At 43.2% G+C, this 16,794-nt stretch overlaps 2 protein-coding genes across 2 annotated transcripts; one reads left to right on the top strand and one right to left on the bottom strand.

Moving 5' to 3' along the window:
- Positions 1 to 7,117: 7,117 nt before the first annotated feature.
- Positions 7,118 to 8,767, top strand: LOC127315653 (F-box/FBD/LRR-repeat protein At1g51370-like). The gene is made up of 3 exons (XM_051346123.1): positions 7,118 to 7,939; positions 8,208 to 8,327; positions 8,426 to 8,767. The coding sequence occupies exons 1-3, from the start codon at positions 7,118 to 7,120 to the stop codon at positions 8,765 to 8,767; spliced, it is 1,284 nt and encodes a 427-aa protein (XP_051202083.1).
- A 393-nt stretch (positions 8,768 to 9,160) lies between these two features.
- On the bottom strand, positions 9,161 to 13,167 carry LOC127314503 (uncharacterized). The gene is made up of 12 exons (XM_051344975.1): positions 12,829 to 13,167; positions 12,696 to 12,737; positions 12,459 to 12,512; positions 12,161 to 12,244; positions 11,947 to 12,009; positions 11,629 to 11,685; positions 11,460 to 11,543; positions 11,250 to 11,375; positions 10,583 to 10,617; positions 10,429 to 10,484; positions 10,265 to 10,362; positions 9,161 to 9,634 (listed from the first exon to the last, which is right to left on the bottom strand). The coding sequence occupies exons 1-12, from the start codon at positions 13,150 to 13,152 to the stop codon at positions 9,314 to 9,316; spliced, it is 1,344 nt and encodes a 447-aa protein (XP_051200935.1). The 5' UTR covers positions 13,153 to 13,167; the 3' UTR covers positions 9,161 to 9,313.
- Positions 13,168 to 16,794: the final 3,627 nt, after the last annotated feature.

Below are 16,794 nucleotides of genomic sequence, written 5' to 3'. Positions count from 1 at the left end.
TATATTTGAGTCTTGGAAGTTGTTACTACTGTAGAAACCTCTCCTTATCTTTATTTTATTGCATTGTTGTGCCAAGTAAAGTCTTTGATAGTAAAGATGATACTAGATTTGGATTACTGCGCAGAAACAGATTTCTTACTGTCATGAAATTGAGCAGCCCCTTCTGTAGGAAATTTAGAAAAATCTGCCAATTTACGTGCGTGATCCTCATATATGTACGCAACTTTCATTCAATTTGAGCATTTTCATCTGAGCAAGTTAAGTGCCCCTGAAAAATTCGTCTTTACGGACTGTTCTGTTTTGACAGAGTCTGCCTTTTATTTCGCATTGTCTGTTTTGCTATGTTTGTTGGATTTCTTTGCTCCATTAACTTTCAGTAGCTTTGTACAATGTCCAGAAGTGTTAAGAATGATTATGTCACCTCTGAATATATGAATTTTCGATTATGCACTAATCCTCTAATGAGTTTGTTTTGAGTTTGGTGTGGAGGAAGTTTTCAAGGGTCAAGAGAGGAGGATGATACAATATGATCAAGAAGAGTGAAAAGTCTAAGCTTGGGGATACCCCCGTGGTTCATCCCTGCATATTTTAAGAAGACTCAAGCATCTAAGCTGGGGATGCCCAAGGCATCCCTTCTTCATCGACAACTTATCAGGTCACCTCTAGTGAAACTATATTTTTATTCCGTCACATCTTATGTGCTTTACTTGGAGCGTCTGTTTGCTTTTATTTTTGTTTTTGTTTGAATAAAATTGGATCCTAGCATTCTTTGTTTGGGAGAGAGACACGCTCCGCTGTTTTGTATGAACACATATGTTCTTAGCTTTATTCTTAATGTCCATGGCGAAGGTTGAACTACTTCGTTCATTGATATATGGTTGGAAACAGAAAATGCTGCATGTGGTAATTGGTATAATGTCTTGAATAATTTGATACTTGGCAATTGTTGTGCTCATATAGATCATGTTTAAGCTCTTGCATCATGTACTTTGCACCTATTAATGAATAACTACATAGAGCTTGTTAAAATTTGGTTTGCATGATTGGTCTCTAGAGTCTAGATATTTTCTGGTTAAGGTGTTTGAACAACAAGGAAGACGATGTAAATTCTTATAATGCTTACAATATGTTCATATGTGAGTCTTGCTGCACCGTTTTATACTTGAGTTTGCTTCAAACAACCTTGCTAGCCTAGCCTTGTATTGAGAGGGAATTCTTCTCGTGCATCCAAATCCTTGAGCCAAAAACTATGCCATTTGTGTCCACCATACCTACCTACTACATCGTATTTCTCTGCCATTCCAAAGTAAATTACTTGAGTGCTACCTTTAAAATTCTATTCTTTGTCTTTGCAATATATAGCTCATGGGAAAATAGCCTTAAAAACTATTGTGGTGAAGAATATGTACTTATGTATCTTATTTCTTAATAAGTTGCTTGTTGAGCGGTAACCATGTTTCTGGGGACGCCATCAACTTTTACCTTTGTTGAATATCATGTGAGTTGTTATGCATGTTCGTCTTGTCTGAAGTAAGGGCGATTTTCATGATCAAATGGTTTGAGTATGCATATTGTTAGAGAAGAACATTGGGCCGCTAACTAAAGCCATGATCCATGGTGGAAGTTTCAGTTTGGACAATTAATCCTCAATCTCTTATGAGAATTTTATCTGTTGTTGAATGCTTATGCATTAAAGAGGAGTCCATTATATGTTGTCTATGTTGTCCCGGTATGGATGTCTAAGTTGAGAATAATCAAAAGCGAGAAATCCAATGCGAACTTTCTCCTTAGACCTTTGTACAGGCGGCATAGAGGTACCCCTTTGTGACACTTGGTTGAAACATATGCTATGCAATGATAATCCATGTTAATCCAAGCTAATTAGGACAAGGTGCGGGCACTATTGGTATACTATGCATGAGGCTTGCAACTTATAGGATATCTTATACATAACACATATGATTTATTACTACCGTTGACAAAATTGTTTCTATGTTTTCAAAACGAAAAGCTCTAGCACAAAAATAGTAATCCATGCTTCCCTCTGCGAAGGGCCATTCTTCTACTTTATTGTTGAGTCAGTTTACCTATTCTTTCTATCTCAGAAGCAAACACTTGTGTAAACTGTGTGCATTGATTCTTACTTTGTGTTGACAATTATCCATGAGATATATATGTTGAAGTTGAAAGCAACTGCTGAAACTTATATCTTCCTTTGTGTTGCTTCAAAGCTTTCTACTAAGAATTTATTGCTTTATGAGTAACTCTTATGCAAGTCTTATTGATGCTTGTCTTGAAAGTTTTATTCATGAAAAGTCTTTGCTATATGATTCATTTGTTTACTCATTGTCTTCATCATTGCTTCGAATCGCTGCATTCATCTCATGTGCTTTACTATAGTATTGATCAAGATTATGATAGCATGTCACTTCAGAAATTATCTTTGTTATCGTTTACCTACTCGAGGGCGAGTAGGAACTAAGCTTGGGGATGCTTGATACGTCTCAAACGTATCTATAATTTCTTATGTTCCATGCTACTTTTATGATGATACTCACATGTTTTATACACATTATATGTCATTATTATGCATTTTCCGGCACTAACCTATTGACGAGATGCCGAAGAGCCGATTCTTTGTTTTACGCTGTTTTTGGTTTCAGAAATCCTACAAAGGAAATATTCTCGGAATTGGACGAAATCAACGCCCAGTGTCTTATTTTTCCACGAAGCTTCCAAAAGACCGAAAGGATTACGAAGTGGGGCGACGAGGCGCCGCCACGCCCGGGCCGCGCGGCCAGGGCTGGGCCCGCGCCGCCCTTGTGTGTGGGGCCCTCGTGTCGCCCCTAAACCTACCCTTCCGCCTACTTAAAGCCTTCGTCGCGAAACCCCCAGTACCGAGAGCCACGATACGGAAAACCTTCCAGAGACGCAGCCACCGCCAATCCCATCTCGGGGGATTCAGGAGATCGCCTCCGGCACCCTGCCGGAGAGGGGAATCATCTTCCGGAGGTCTCTTCATCACCATGATCGCCTCCGGATCGATGTGTGAGTAGTTCACCCCTGGACTATGGGTCCATAGCAGTAGCTAGATGGTTGTCTTCTCCTCATTGTGCTATCATGTTAGATCTTGTGAGCTGCCTATCATGATCAAGATCATCTATTTGTAATGCTACATGTTGTGTTTGTTGGGATCCGATGAATATTGAATACTATATCAAGTTGATTATCAATCTATCATATATGTTGTTTATGTTCTTGCGTGCTCTCAGTTGCTAGTAGAGGCTCTGGCCAAGTTGATACTTGTAACTCCAAGAGGGAGTATTTATGCTCGATAGTGGGTTCATGCCTCCATTGAATCTGGGACAGTGATAGAAAGTTCTAAGGTTGTGGATGTGCTGTTGCCACTAGGGATAAAACATCAATGCTTTGTCTAAGGATATTTGTGTTGATTACATTACGCACCATACTTAATGCAATTGTCTGTTGTTTGCAACTTAATACTGGAAGGGGTTCGGATGATAACCTGAAGGTGGACTTTTTAGGCATAGATGCATGCTGGATAGCGGTCTATGTACTTTGTCGTAATGCCCTGATTAAATCTCATAGTACTCATCATGATATATGTATGTGCATTGTTATGCCTTCTTTATTTGTCAATTGCCCAACTGTAATTCGTTCACCCAACATGCTATTTATCTTATGGGAGAGACACCACTAGTGAACTGTGGACCCCGGTCCATTCTTTACATCTGAAATACAATCTACTGCAATTGTTCTTTACTGTTCTTCGCAAACAAACACCATCATCCACACTATACATCTAATCCTTTGTTTACAGCAAGCCGGTGAGATTGACAACCTCACTGTTACGTTGGGGCAAAGTACTTTGATTGTGTTGTGCAGGTTCCACGTTGGCGCCGGAATCTCTGGTGTTGCGCCGCACTACACTCCGTCACCAATGACCTTCACGTGATCCTTGACTCCTATTGGTTCGATAAACCTTGGTTTCTTACTGAGGGAAGCTTGCTGCTGTACGCATCACACCTTCCACTTGGGGTTCCCAACGGGCGTGTGCTTTACGCGTATCAATACTCAAGGTATATCTTTATCTTCATGGCATCCATACTTGAATCCAACACATGGACTACAAGTAGTACCTATGGAATATTCCTTCACATAAACTCAATGAGAACATTAGTCCATAGGGTCATTAATTACCAAAACCACACATAGGGGCAATGTACCCTTACACTGTCCGAACTCGACTAGGTTACAATGAGATTTATTCTAGGCTTTCCTTTAACGATGTCTTCTTGCCTTGTTTATCAAGAATTCATTTTGTAGTAGGCCTCCTTTGCTGGAACCGACGTGCGGGTCCACCTTGGTTGTTGGGCAATTTTCATGGGCCCCTAGTTGGGCCGGAGGAGTTAGACTAATGTCGGGTACCCGAAGGGTAATGCCCACATCACTTGGAAAACATCAGAGCATTTCTTGAGAAAATAAATCCAAGTAAATTTACTATAATCATCGATGAAGCTTACATAATATAAGTGTTTGCCAACAGAGGGAGGGGCATGACCCCATACATCAGAAAAGACTTGTTCCAAGGGTACAGTAGAAACACCAGTGGAGACCGGATATGGTAGATGATGGCTCTTGGCTTGTTAGCAAGGATCACATATGTAAGGAGTTATTTATGGCGAATGCGATAATTTATGCTTCCTAAAAACTTGTTGAACAATAAAGTATGAAGGGTGGCTGAGGCGGCAATGCCACGTAGAGGATGAAGGCTTGATGGTGATGAAGGCGTGCTTGGGAGACCCCGTGGAGACTAGCACTAGAGGACTAAAGGATATAAACCACCATGATGACCTCTAAACATAATTTTCTTCGTGACTTGATACTTAATCAAGAAAAAAAATGGTGAAAGTCAACAAAGGCATGATTATCAAGAGCAATTTTATGTGTGGAAAGTAAATTTTTCGAAGCACTAGGAACATGTGGAATATTGTGAAGATGAATGGAGCTATGAGGGGTATGAAAAACTGAATGGCCAACATGTGTAAATGGGCATACCTTTTCCACTCACATTATGAACTTGATCACGGCCATTGTAGGTGTCACAGGTGGTCAGTTTGTTTAACTCTCCAGTAATGTGATTTGTGGCACCAGAATCCATGTACCACTTGGTATCAACACCATAAGCCCCCTTTTCTTCAGAATCATTACCATCATCTTAATCAGCATAACGCCACCAACATTCGTTGGCGGGGTGGCCATCCTTATCGCAGATTTGGCACATCACGTCTTGCCAAGGGGAGGGGGTGCGCCCACGCCCATGACCTCCTTGAGGTGGACGGCGCTGATCATCACGATGACCTTGGTAACCATCATCACGGCGACCTTGGTACACATCACGACGGCCCGGATAACCATCATCACGCCGATGGTAGTTATCATTGCGGCGGTAGCCATCGCGGTGGTAGGTGTCATCACGGTGGTAGGTGTCATCACGGCGACGAGTATCATCACGGCGACGCTGGTCTGGGCGCTAGTCTAGGCGACCACGCGCATCATCCCGTGGTGGATGCCTGTCAGTGCTTCCTCCACAAGCTACAAGGTTGGCACAGACAAATGTGCTTGTGTGCTGTCCCGAGGCAGTGAGCATAGTCTGACGCATATCAAACGCCTTGAGCTGAGAACACATCTCGTTTAGGGTGGTACTTGGGACAACATTGATGGAGGCGACGAGTGAGTTGTAGTCCTCGTCGAGCCCATTAAGGATGTAGTCTTTGAGCTTGTCATCATCAACTCGTTTTCCAGCGGCGACAAGCTCAGACACGAACCCACGCATCTTGGAGATGAACTGATCCACTGTCATAGCCTCCTTTTTTGTATTGGCAAGAGCTCTAATGCAGAAAATTGACTCGGGCCTTAGACTGCATGGAGAAAAGATCAGTAAGAGCGCCCAGATATCTGCAGCATGCTCAAGACCAAACACATGAGCTAGAACATCCTCGCTCAAAGAGTTGACGAGGTAGCTCGCAACTTGCTGATCTCTGGCAATCCAAGTGTCATAGGCCAGGTTCGACAGCTTCACGGTTTTCTTATTGTCGTCTTCAACCTCCAATTCTTCTGGTGGGGAGCGGTCGGAGCCTTCGAGAAGCCTCATGACACGAGCGCCATGGAGAGCGGGCAGAACATGTGCCTTCCAGTACAGATAGTTCTCGCGCTTCAACTTGATAGCAGGCGGAGCACCAATGACCGCCGAGGAAGCAGTCGAGGAGGACGCCATCGAATGGTCGGGAGGGAGGGTGTGGGGATTGTTTTTGTAGGTGTTTGTTGGGCTGGCGGCAGCGGCAATCAACACATCACGGCGGTTGAGAGATTGTTTTCGTTGGTTGTGGCGGCGATGGCGATCACGGCGGCGGCAGAGGATTTGTAGGTTGTGGTTTTGTTGGTTGTGGCGGTGGCGATCACGAGATCACGGCGGTGGCAGAGAATTTGTAGGTTGTGGTGGCGGCGGTGATCAACAGATCACATCGACGACAAAAAAATCTGGCTTGTAGATCGGTTTCACAGGCGGCGGCTATATGAGAAGAAGATCGCTATGATTACCATGTACCATGTTAGCGTGCAGGGAAACGATGCCCGGTTGAGGGCTCGTGCTTCGTGTTATATACTTATATTGGATAGGAAAAGCCCCTATGGTGGCTGAATACAAAAGGGTATGTACAGAGTTGGAGTACTACACCATACTCTATGTATATGGTACAAAATATGTATAACACCATTGTTGTGCGTTGGAGCTTGAAAGAAGAGGATGTGAATTACAGGAGCATTTATTATCAGAGGCATGCCATCGGGTCCTTGTTTCAAGGAAAGAATCGAGCGGGGCCTCGCTAAAAATCTGACGTCAATCCTGCTTCCTATCCAGAGACTAGTCCGATGGAAGCTAGATATCGGAGGCCGATTGCTAGTGATGCCCGAGAGTTTTGGACGGTTTAGTTTCGGACTTGCTCTCTTTCCGAGATATGATCGGGTCGGAATCTTAACATGGTTATAAAAGCCAATGGAAGCTTTGAGAAAATTAGTTCACAGCAGGACGAGGACGATGGACATGGAGCAGGACCACATCAGCCTTCTCCCGGACTGCGTGTTGGGCAGCATCGTGTCTCTCCTCCCCGTCAAGAACGCGGCCGCTACCATGGCGCTCTCCCGCCGCTGGCGGCCTCTCTGGCCTTCGCTGCCGCTCGAGCTCGACGTCGGCGATCACTCCCCTGGCGGTGGGCGGCTAATCTCGGGTGCCCTCTCCTCCCACAGCGCCGTTCGGATCCGCCGCTTCCACGTGGACACCCTCAAAGACGAAACGACCCTCCCGTGGCTGCATGCCCTAGAAGGTAGGCGCGTCGATGGCAGCCTCGTCATCAGGTTCGCTCGCGACGGCCCCCGGCCAATGCTTCCCGCGAACCTCCTGCGCGCCAGCACGGGCGCCGGCCCGGGCACCGCGCTCCGCCATCTTGAGCTTCGCTGGTGCAAGCTCCACCCCCGCACGACCGACGGACCATGCACCTTCCCTAGCTTGGTCGTCCTGCACCTGTCCTCCGTGGTGATCGGCGACGCGGGGCTGCACCGCCTGATCGCCGGCTGCCCGGCGCTGCGGGAGCTGCACCTCATCCGGGTTCATGAGCTCCGTCGCTTCGCCCCCCGCTCTGGCACCCTCCTCCGGGTCACCATCGGGTCGCCGCACGTCCCCATCCGGGAGATCTCCTTCAGGGGCACGCCCAATCTCCAAAGCCTCCAGCTCTGGCATGCCGATATTTGGCAGCTCTATCCTGCCATCATCAACCAAGCTGCCATGCCCTGTAAATCCCGGACGTCGGTTGGCATTGCACTTGACACGCTGGACTCGCCGTGCTTCAGGATTATGCCTAAGGTACGTACGCCTCTCTACTATTTTCGTCTGAGTATTTAATTCATGCACTGATTCTCTTCCGGCCGGTTTCAAGACCTTTTTTTTGGAATTCCATTGAAGGCTCTTTTTTTTTCTATCAATGCATCTAAGTGCAATGCCTTTTGCGTTTTTACGAATTTTTTTGCTTGTTTATTTTAGATTTTATTTTGTCACAACTGAAGACAGCTAATGTATCTCTACTCTGTAAATATATCATGGTATTGACTGTCATTTTTCCCCCTTTATGCAGAGGTCGATCCCCATCGTAACAACACTGAAACTCTCCATGAAGTTTAGCGATATCGAGGAGCTGGGGAAGGTGGTACACATGTTAAATTTATTCCCGTCTTTGCAGACTCTTGAGATTTGGGTAATCAATTAACCTTCAATTTTTCATAAACAGACTTTTCACTGTAAGTTTGGCTCATTGATGGTTAACTTGTCTTGCTACTCCTTTGCTACATGCAGCGCTACAACTTCTTCTGCTCAAATAAGGATAAAAAGGCGCATGCACAGAGGCGGTTACCAGCAGCTAATACAGTTATCTGCCTCAAAAAGCATCTAAAATATGTGATACTTGAAGGGTATTGTGGGACCGAAACAGAGGTAGAGTTTGCCAGGTTCATTCTGGCAGGAGCAAAATCTCTCAACAACATGCAGATATTTTATCATGCTGCAGCTAACTGGAGCGACCACGATGTCAACAATGAAAAAGACCTGATATGCAGAGGTGGTAAAGCCTCTTCGAAAGCTCGAGTAAACTTTAGCAAGAGCAACAACAGTGATGTTTTTCTAAAGAAAAGCTTATAGTTCGGTGAACAAAGTTCTATTGTTTGATTCCCCCACCCCCCATATTTGTCCGCATGCACTTCTGTGACATTGTATCATGATCAACAATATACTACAGACGTTGTGCAACATTATAATGCATGTCATTTTCAGTAAAATATGACATCATATTTTTCAGCAACAAGCATATCAACTGTTTGGAAAAATAATGTACAAATTGCTACAGAAAGTTGTTTATTTTGTACACATTTCAACTTATTCAGATTGAGAAGCCAAATTTTAGTATGTGCATCATCCTGTGTAGGGGTGTTCAAGACGGTTTTAACACCCCTGATCATGTGCCATAGCAGCCTGCTGAAAATCCACTCTCCACAACACGTCATGCCACAAACAGAGACGGATGCTCTTACAAAATGAAGGAGACAAATGCAGTAGGTCTATAAACTCAGGCAGCAGCAGGACAAGTGTCAAGATCCAAAATCAAATATAAATGTCTAGCCTAGAGATATAGCGCAATATCATTCAATCAGAAGTGTTACAGACCAGAGTCATCTTCCATGGATAGTTCTATTTCGGATAAATGATATCATAGTGCCCAGGCCTATATAATAAGGTCACTAACCTCCTTCTTTCTGCCGGCGACAAGTTTCTAGACCCCTCACGCTCAACATGGGCCATGGGTGTTGTGGTATCATCACTATCAATTGACTGCTCCAATTCTTCTGCTTTAGATTCTTGACTAGGGTAGATGTGATGCGGATTAAGCCTTACAGGCGAGCTTCCATCAAGATTTTCCAGGATGAGAGGGATGCCTAGTGCATCTACAAGCGCTCTGATCTGCATATGGTTGGCTTCGCCGTCCTCAGCACGCACTTCCCATATGCAAAGCTGTTTAAAAAAACACAAGCAAAAGAGTTGTAAATTTTAGTTGATGTAGTTCCAAAAATATTTTGTGCTGAATAAATTTCTATAATATAGAGATAGATCAATTCCTCCACTTCTGAACAGTGTGGATAATGGAAGATCGACAACGAAAACGACGAACTAATTCAAGAAATTAACTAACATAGCAAACTTTTCAGAATACAAGAGTGGCGAGGACAAAAAAGACACCCTGTTTTCCCCCTGGTATTTCAGAATATCAAATAAGCTTTCCAAAAAGAACTTTGCTCTCCAAGAATATTCCCAACAATTGGCGAATAGCCGAAATCATAGCATAGTAATGAAGTTTTAAAGTTTCAGAATTTAAAAGCAAATTTCAAGAAATAGTCTCTGCTAATAAGATTTCATCAGTATCAATGCAATGAAAATTTCTAAAGCGTGAGCATAGACACACAATAAACATATCACAGTTACTCAACAAGATTTTTTTGTTTTGGTGGATGGTGTCATGTCACAATTAGTCTAACCTCAAAAACTGATTCATAACCTCCTCCAAAAAAGCATTGCAGAAGTTACTCAAGAAGATTTATTATTATTATTATTGGGTGGATGGTGTCAGGTCACAATCCGCCTAACCTCAGAAACTGATTCATAGTCTCCTGGAAGAAAAGCATGGTAGTAGTCTTCGCTCATGCGTATCTCAATCTCAGTCAGCGACCTGAGGAGGGGCAATACTGAACAACAAAGTTCTGTTATTTCCTGAAATAGACAACATAATAATAATCATTAAGAATCCTCACTTTGTGATGTGACATGTTCGGTCATCTCCATGTGATATAGTTCTCCGGCAGCAAGGCTACAAAACAGAAAGGTTTTAACAGTGAGGACTCAATCAGAAAGAATTGGTTTATGTTGTAGATATAGCTTGAAATTCTCAGGATGGTTTAACCATACCCCTGTTCAATTAAGCTAACCACAGATTCAAATCCCTGCAAACATAAATTTAGCAAATTAAGTGATTATTCAACATATATTGTAAGGGAAACCAAATGCAACAAATCTTAACCAGTATCGAGCATAGTAAACTAAGTTATTTGGGAATTGTGCAAATGACTGTAAAGGATCCCAAACAGAAGAGTGCTCAGATACAGTGTTAAAAACGCCAACTCTATTTTGTTTGAAATGCATTTGTAGTAACGTACAAGAATCTTTGACTTCAGTCAGTCTACTAATGTAGCAGAACCTGTAAATTCGAAATAACTGAACACTATGCAAAGTAGCAAAAGGGACAATCCCATGATAAATGGTAACCATATCCAGCATATACAGTCTTTTGTTTTCTGTGATAGATGGAAAATTTATGTATAACATTTATGTTTGATCTATGGAGCATGCAAAGCATACATGTAATTTACAAGTACATATAATGTAGACTCGACCCACTTATGGTATGTATGTGCTACCCGAAGGCAAAGCGTTTTAAAGGACTGTCAGTTTGCTAGACAATGAGCCAACGCCAATTATAGTTGTATCTGAAACTCAATGGAGTTGTCTGAAAAGAATATACACACTGGAAAAATTGAATAAATGTGTTCTAAGCTGAGAATTGAGTAATACATACACAAAAAGCAGGCAGTAAGTCTTCGTCGTAACGATAACAAGCTAGCATGTATGTTTCAACACGCTGTCTGAGGCGGGCAGCTTCTGTCTTGCGATTGTCATCATCCTTTATTTCTACAGTATTCTCCTGTTTAAACATCAATTATTTCTAGCGTCCACACATGCATATGGCAGAAATGCATAATGAGAGCAAGTGGATTGAGACTGTTACCAAGTAATTGAAAATGAAAGCTCTGTAAAAACAGCTGCCATCTCCAGGGACTCGTCTAAAGAAACCATACTTTTTACTGAGTAGCTGTGTAGTGTTGGATCACGGAGTTAGAAGAACTGAAGTTAATAGTATCGTATACATAACTAAAGAATAGTATACATGAATATACCATGATCTTTTCAGTGATGATGTCATTATCATAATTGTCCAAAGTCAGAACAAGTTCCTATAAAACCAGCAAAATCATGATCACAGAGATATGCCAAATAATCCAATAAAACTTTAGTACATCAATCAGCCAATAAATATTGGAGGTCCACGAATTTGCATTTTTTTTTACTAGACAAAAGTTTGTCCCATTATTTCACAGGTGTTGATAGTGAGAATCATCTGAGTTGCACCTGTTTTATAAAATTTACAATTCAAGAAGAACACAATCTAAAGTAGCTAAAAAAAGCATGTTCAGTATAGAGTTGCAGTTTCACACCTTATGACCAAGCTTGAATCTACTGTTGGAAACCCCTCCACTGTCATCATTCTCGGTGATCATCTAGAGATAATTGAAAGGTGGCAATAAGGCATGATCAGATCATGGAGTAAATATGAGCTAACATTCAGACTATATTAGGTTGAGCATTTCTAATTGGACAAGTCTAATTAACGAGCTTAAAGAGTCAATAAAGGGGGTGAATCATTCATACTTGAGAGCGTGTGCTAGTCAGATGAGTGGTGCCAAGAGACTCCAGAAATGGATCAACTTCCTGCTCCTCCCCCCGTTCGTCTTCCTGTGATGAACATTTTTCAGTAGCTGAAACCACAGTATCTAAATCTTACAGTTCCAACCAATTTCAAAGAACCGAGGTTCATAGCTTGCACACTTGGATCAGAGGATCCAGCAAGATGCAGTTCATCAACAGGTACCATAAATAATCAGGAACCGTCAATAAAGATTCGAGGTTGAGGAGAGAACAGTCCCTTTTCTGCAGCCAAGATTCATACCTGAGGGTGCGTGATTTCAATAGACTGTAGGAACTCCTCTTCCCATAGGTCTTCCTGTAATCGCCATTTTTCCAGTGTTAAAACCAGAGGATCAACGAATCACACACGGCAGAAAAATAGATAAAGATTCCGGGGCGGGGGGAAAGGGTTGTGGGCAATCGGATCAAATATTACAGAATCGACCAAGAACGGAACAGGGCCAGCAAAAGGGGATGCAAGAAAGAACGAGAGCCTAACCTCGTCAGTAGATGATGTCGACGAAGGCGTCGATGTTGAGGACTGCGGAGGCGTAAATCACCAAGAATGCAAGAAGGAGTTGCGAAGGGGACATAACAGAAATCAGCCAAGAATGCAAGAACAAGAGCCTAACCTCATCAGCAGATAATAGCGACGAAGGCGTCGGACTCGGGGACTGCGGACGCGAAGGCGAAGGCGAAGATGTCGACGGCGAGGGCGAGGAAGCCGTCGGCGACGAAGGCGTCGGCGCTGCGGGAGGCGAAGTCGACGAAGGCGTCGGCGCTGGGGGAGGCGAAGGCGACGAAGGCGTCGGCGCTGGGGGAGGTGAAGTCGACGGCGTCAGCAACGCCGACCGCCGTGTAGCTGCGTCTCCGCAATCGCTGGAGGTTCCAGCGGCCGCGGCTGCGGCCTTGTCACATCCCGGGCCCTCCCCGGCCCTTGACAGCTTACACCCCATTTCTTGGAGTCTTTTCTTTCTCCCCTTGAGATTTCCAAGAATTGTGTGTACAGGTGTTGTTCGTGTGAACCGCTGAAGGACGGGGGCAGAATTTATAGGCGTGGAGGGGGTTATATATGAGCTTCTAGTTTCTCGAGGCTTCCCAGGAAACTGACCAACTGTTAGGAATTTTAGTTGTAAAATTCTTTTGCAGACGATTTTCATTGATACAATTATGAGTATCAGAATTATTATTTGTTCGAGTCAGTCATTTTTTCTCTAGGAAATTCTTTGCACTCGAGAAATTTGCATCTCGAAAACTAGCTAAATACGCAAGCTTAACTACAGTCAATAAATTAAAACGTTTCAGCATGTCAAACAATTGTTGTTGTACTTTCATGTCTCGTGAGCCCCATCTCAGAACGAAGGATCAAGAGAACCAACTTGTGGTTGGATGCTTAGGAGGGTAGTAGCACCCTCAGCCCACCAGAGTTCAAATCCCGGATTTGACACTTTGGTATCTCATAAAGGCGGAATATTCTTCAGTGGGAGGCGACGTTCCTGTTGACAGCGAGGTGCCTATGGTGACTTCGTCAATCTCAAGACCCGTCGGATCAGATCTTCGATGCAGCCTCTCGGAGGTGCTCATAGGGGTAGGGGTGTGCGTGTGTGCGTTCATAGGGGTGAGTGTGTGCGCGTATGTGTGAGCGTCTTTGATTGTATTGTGTTTCACAAAAAAATGAAGGATCAATTGGGCCACGTTTGGTAGCCTGCCTGCCCCTTGGCTCGCATCGGCCCAGCTTTTTTTGGCCCGTTTGGTTACCTGGCCGAGGTCGCGTTATTGCACGAACCGCTTCTCAAAGCATCCTCGGACCAGGTCCTGGAGGAATGCCTTTTGCTCCATGATGTCGACGCCTTTTGCTCCATGATCTGATCATGCCTTATTGCCACCAATTATCTCTAGATGCTCACTGAGAATGATGACAGCAGAGGGGTTTCCGACAGTAGATCCAAGCTTGGTCATAAGGTGTGAAACTGCAACTCTATACTGAACATGCTTTTTTTAGCTACTTTAGATTGTGTTCTTCTTGAATTATAAATTATATAAAACAGGTGCAACTCATATGATTCTCACTATGAACATCTCTTGATACCTACTATGTGAAATAATGGGACAAATTTTTGTCTAGTAAAAAAAATGCAAATTTATGGACCTCCAAGATTTATTGGCTGATTGATGTACTAAAGGTTTATTGGATTATTTGGCATATCTCTGTGATAATGATTTTGTCGGTTTTGTAGGAACTTGTTCTGACTTTGGACAATTTTGATAATGACATCATCACTGAAAAGATCATGGTATATTCATGTATACTGTTCTTTAGTTATGTATAGGATACTATTAACTTCAGTTCTTCTAACTTGGTGATCCTAACACTACACAACTACTCAGTAAAAAGTATGGTTTCTTTAGACGAGTCCCTGGAGATGGCAGCTATTACTTGGTAAAAGTCTCAATCCACTTGCTCTCATTATGCATTTCTGCCATATGCATGTGTGGATGCTCATCCATTACATACACGCGCATACACTCACCCTTATGAACGCACACATGCACACCCTAAATGTATGAGCACCTCTGAAAGACTGAGCCGACGGGTTGAATCTTGAAATTGACGAAGTCATCACAGCCGCATCGTTATCGACGGAAACGTCGTTTCCCACTAAATGAATATATACCAGAACTCTAGTAGGCTAGGGGTACAACTACCCTCCTAACCACCCAACCTCGGGTTGGTTCTCTGTCCCAGTATTATTTAATTTTGCTTGCGTCACAACTTTATTTTTATTACATTAAAACTCAGTTTTGTTTTGATACAAAAAGAATTAACTAGTTTGTTTTCGGCATATCAAACTGCTTGTGTGGGTAGATATTGCTTCAATGTACAAAATTTCGCCATGTGAAATAGGATGATAATTACACCAAAATCTCAAATTTTAACTGTTCTAACGAAATTTCCTAATATTGCAAGCACATATAGCTGATTAGTGTTCCAGAAGTTTAAGGGCCCGTTTGGTTTCTAACCACACTTTGCCAAGCCTAACTTTGGCAAGTGTGGCTTGGATTTTAGAACCCACAAAGTGTGATAAAAGTTGACAAAAATGCACTCTATGACAGGTGGATCATATGAATAGTAAAATGCGGCACCTTCAAAATGTGGCAAGAACCAAATACATGGCAAATTGCCAAACTTTGGCTTGACAAAATGTGGATAGAACCAAACAACCCCTAATTCACGGGCCTTGGAAGCATAGTGCACCACCAGGAACTTATATGCACCACCAGAAGTTTAATTCATGTTCCAGAAGTTTTTTCTCCTTTTCATTCGCGGAAGTCCATGTGAACTTATATGTTAGTTTTGTTTTGTTATGTGCATGTCGTAGAGTACTACCGAAGAGCACCACCAGGACTTAGAACTTAGAGCATATCTAACATGCCCCCTAAAACGCCGAAACCTGTAAAATAACCGCTGGAATACGTGTTTCGGCGCTTTTGCAGTGTTTATCAGGTCTCGTAAAATAGCCGGCCCGTATCGAAAATTCCCAGTTCCGGCCCGGGTAAGTGATACGCGTACAGCACGCGTCCGTTGGGAACCCCAAGAGGAAGGTGTGATGCGTACAGCGGCAAGTTTTCCCTCAGTATGAAACCAAGGTTTATCGAACCAGTAGGAGCCAAGAAGCACGTTGAAGGTTGATGGCGGCGGGATGTAGTGCGGCGCAACACCAGGGATTCCGGCGCCAACATGGAACCTGCACAACACAACCAAAGTACTTTGCCCCAACGAAACAGTGAGGTTGTCAATCTCACCGGCTTGCTGTAACAAAGGATTAGATGTATAGTGTGGATGATGATTGTTTGCAGAAAAACAGTAGAACATTATTGCAGTAGATTGTATTTCAGTATAGAGAATTGGACCGGGGTCCACAGTTCACTAGAGGTGTCTCTCCCATAAGATAAACAGCATGTTGGGTGAACAAATTACAGTTGGGCAATTGACAAATAAAGAGGACATGACCATGCACATACATATTATGATGAGTATAGTGAGATTTAATTGGGCATTACGACAAAGTACATAGACCGCTATCCAGCATGCATCTATGCCTAAAAAGTCCACCTTCAGGTTATCATCCGAACCCCCTCTAGTATTAAGTTGCTAACAACAGACAATTGCATTAAGTATTGCGCGTAATGTAATCAGTGACTACATCCTTGAACATAGCACCAATGTTTTATCCCTAGTGGCAACAGCACATCCATAACCTTAGAGGTTCTTGTCACCCCTCCAGATTCACGGAGACGTGAACCCACTATCGAGCATAAATACTCCCTCTTAGAGTTACTAGCATCAACTTGGCCAGAGCATCTACTAATAACGGAGAGCATGCAAGATCATAAACAACACATAGACATAACTTTGATAATCAACATAACAAGTATTCTCTATTCATCGGATCCCAACAAACGCAACATATAGAATTACAGATAGATGATCTTGATCATGTTAGGCAGCTCACAAGATCCGACAATTAAGCACAATGGGGAGAAGACAACCATCTAGCTACTGCTATGGACCCATAGTCCAGGGCTAGACTACTCAC

Source organism: Lolium perenne, chromosome 7 (assembly GCF_019359855.2).
Source record: "Lolium perenne isolate Kyuss_39 chromosome 7, Kyuss_2.0, whole genome shotgun sequence".
Classification (NCBI taxonomy): domain Eukaryota; kingdom Viridiplantae; phylum Streptophyta; class Magnoliopsida; order Poales; family Poaceae; genus Lolium; species Lolium perenne.
Note: the sequence above shows the minus strand (reverse complement) of the source record. Positions and strands in the feature narration are given on the sequence as shown.

Excerpts from the sequence above, each read along its gene's own strand:
- LOC127315653 (XM_051346123.1), top strand. The coding sequence starts at position 7,118 with ATGGACATGGAGCAGGACCACATCAGCCTTCTCCCGGACTGCGTGTTG. Across the intron at positions 7,940-8,207 it reads GCTTCAGGATTATGCCTAAG|AGGTCGATCCCCATCGTAAC; the intron begins GTACGTACGCCT and ends CCCTTTATGCAG. Across the intron at positions 8,328-8,425 it reads TGCAGACTCTTGAGATTTGG|CGCTACAACTTCTTCTGCTC; the intron begins GTAATCAATTAA and ends TGCTACATGCAG.
- LOC127314503 (XM_051344975.1), bottom strand. The coding sequence starts at position 13,152 with ATGGGGTGTAAGCTGTCAAGGGCCGGGGAGGGCCCGGGATGTGACAAG. Across the intron at positions 12,513-12,695 it reads CGACATCATCTACTGACGAG|GAAGACCTATGGGAAGAGGA; the intron begins GTTAGGCTCTCG and ends TGGCGATTACAG. Across the intron at positions 10,363-10,428 it reads CGAACATGTCACATCACAAA|TATTGCCCCTCCTCAGGTCG; the intron begins GTGAGGATTCTT and ends TTTGTTGTTCAG.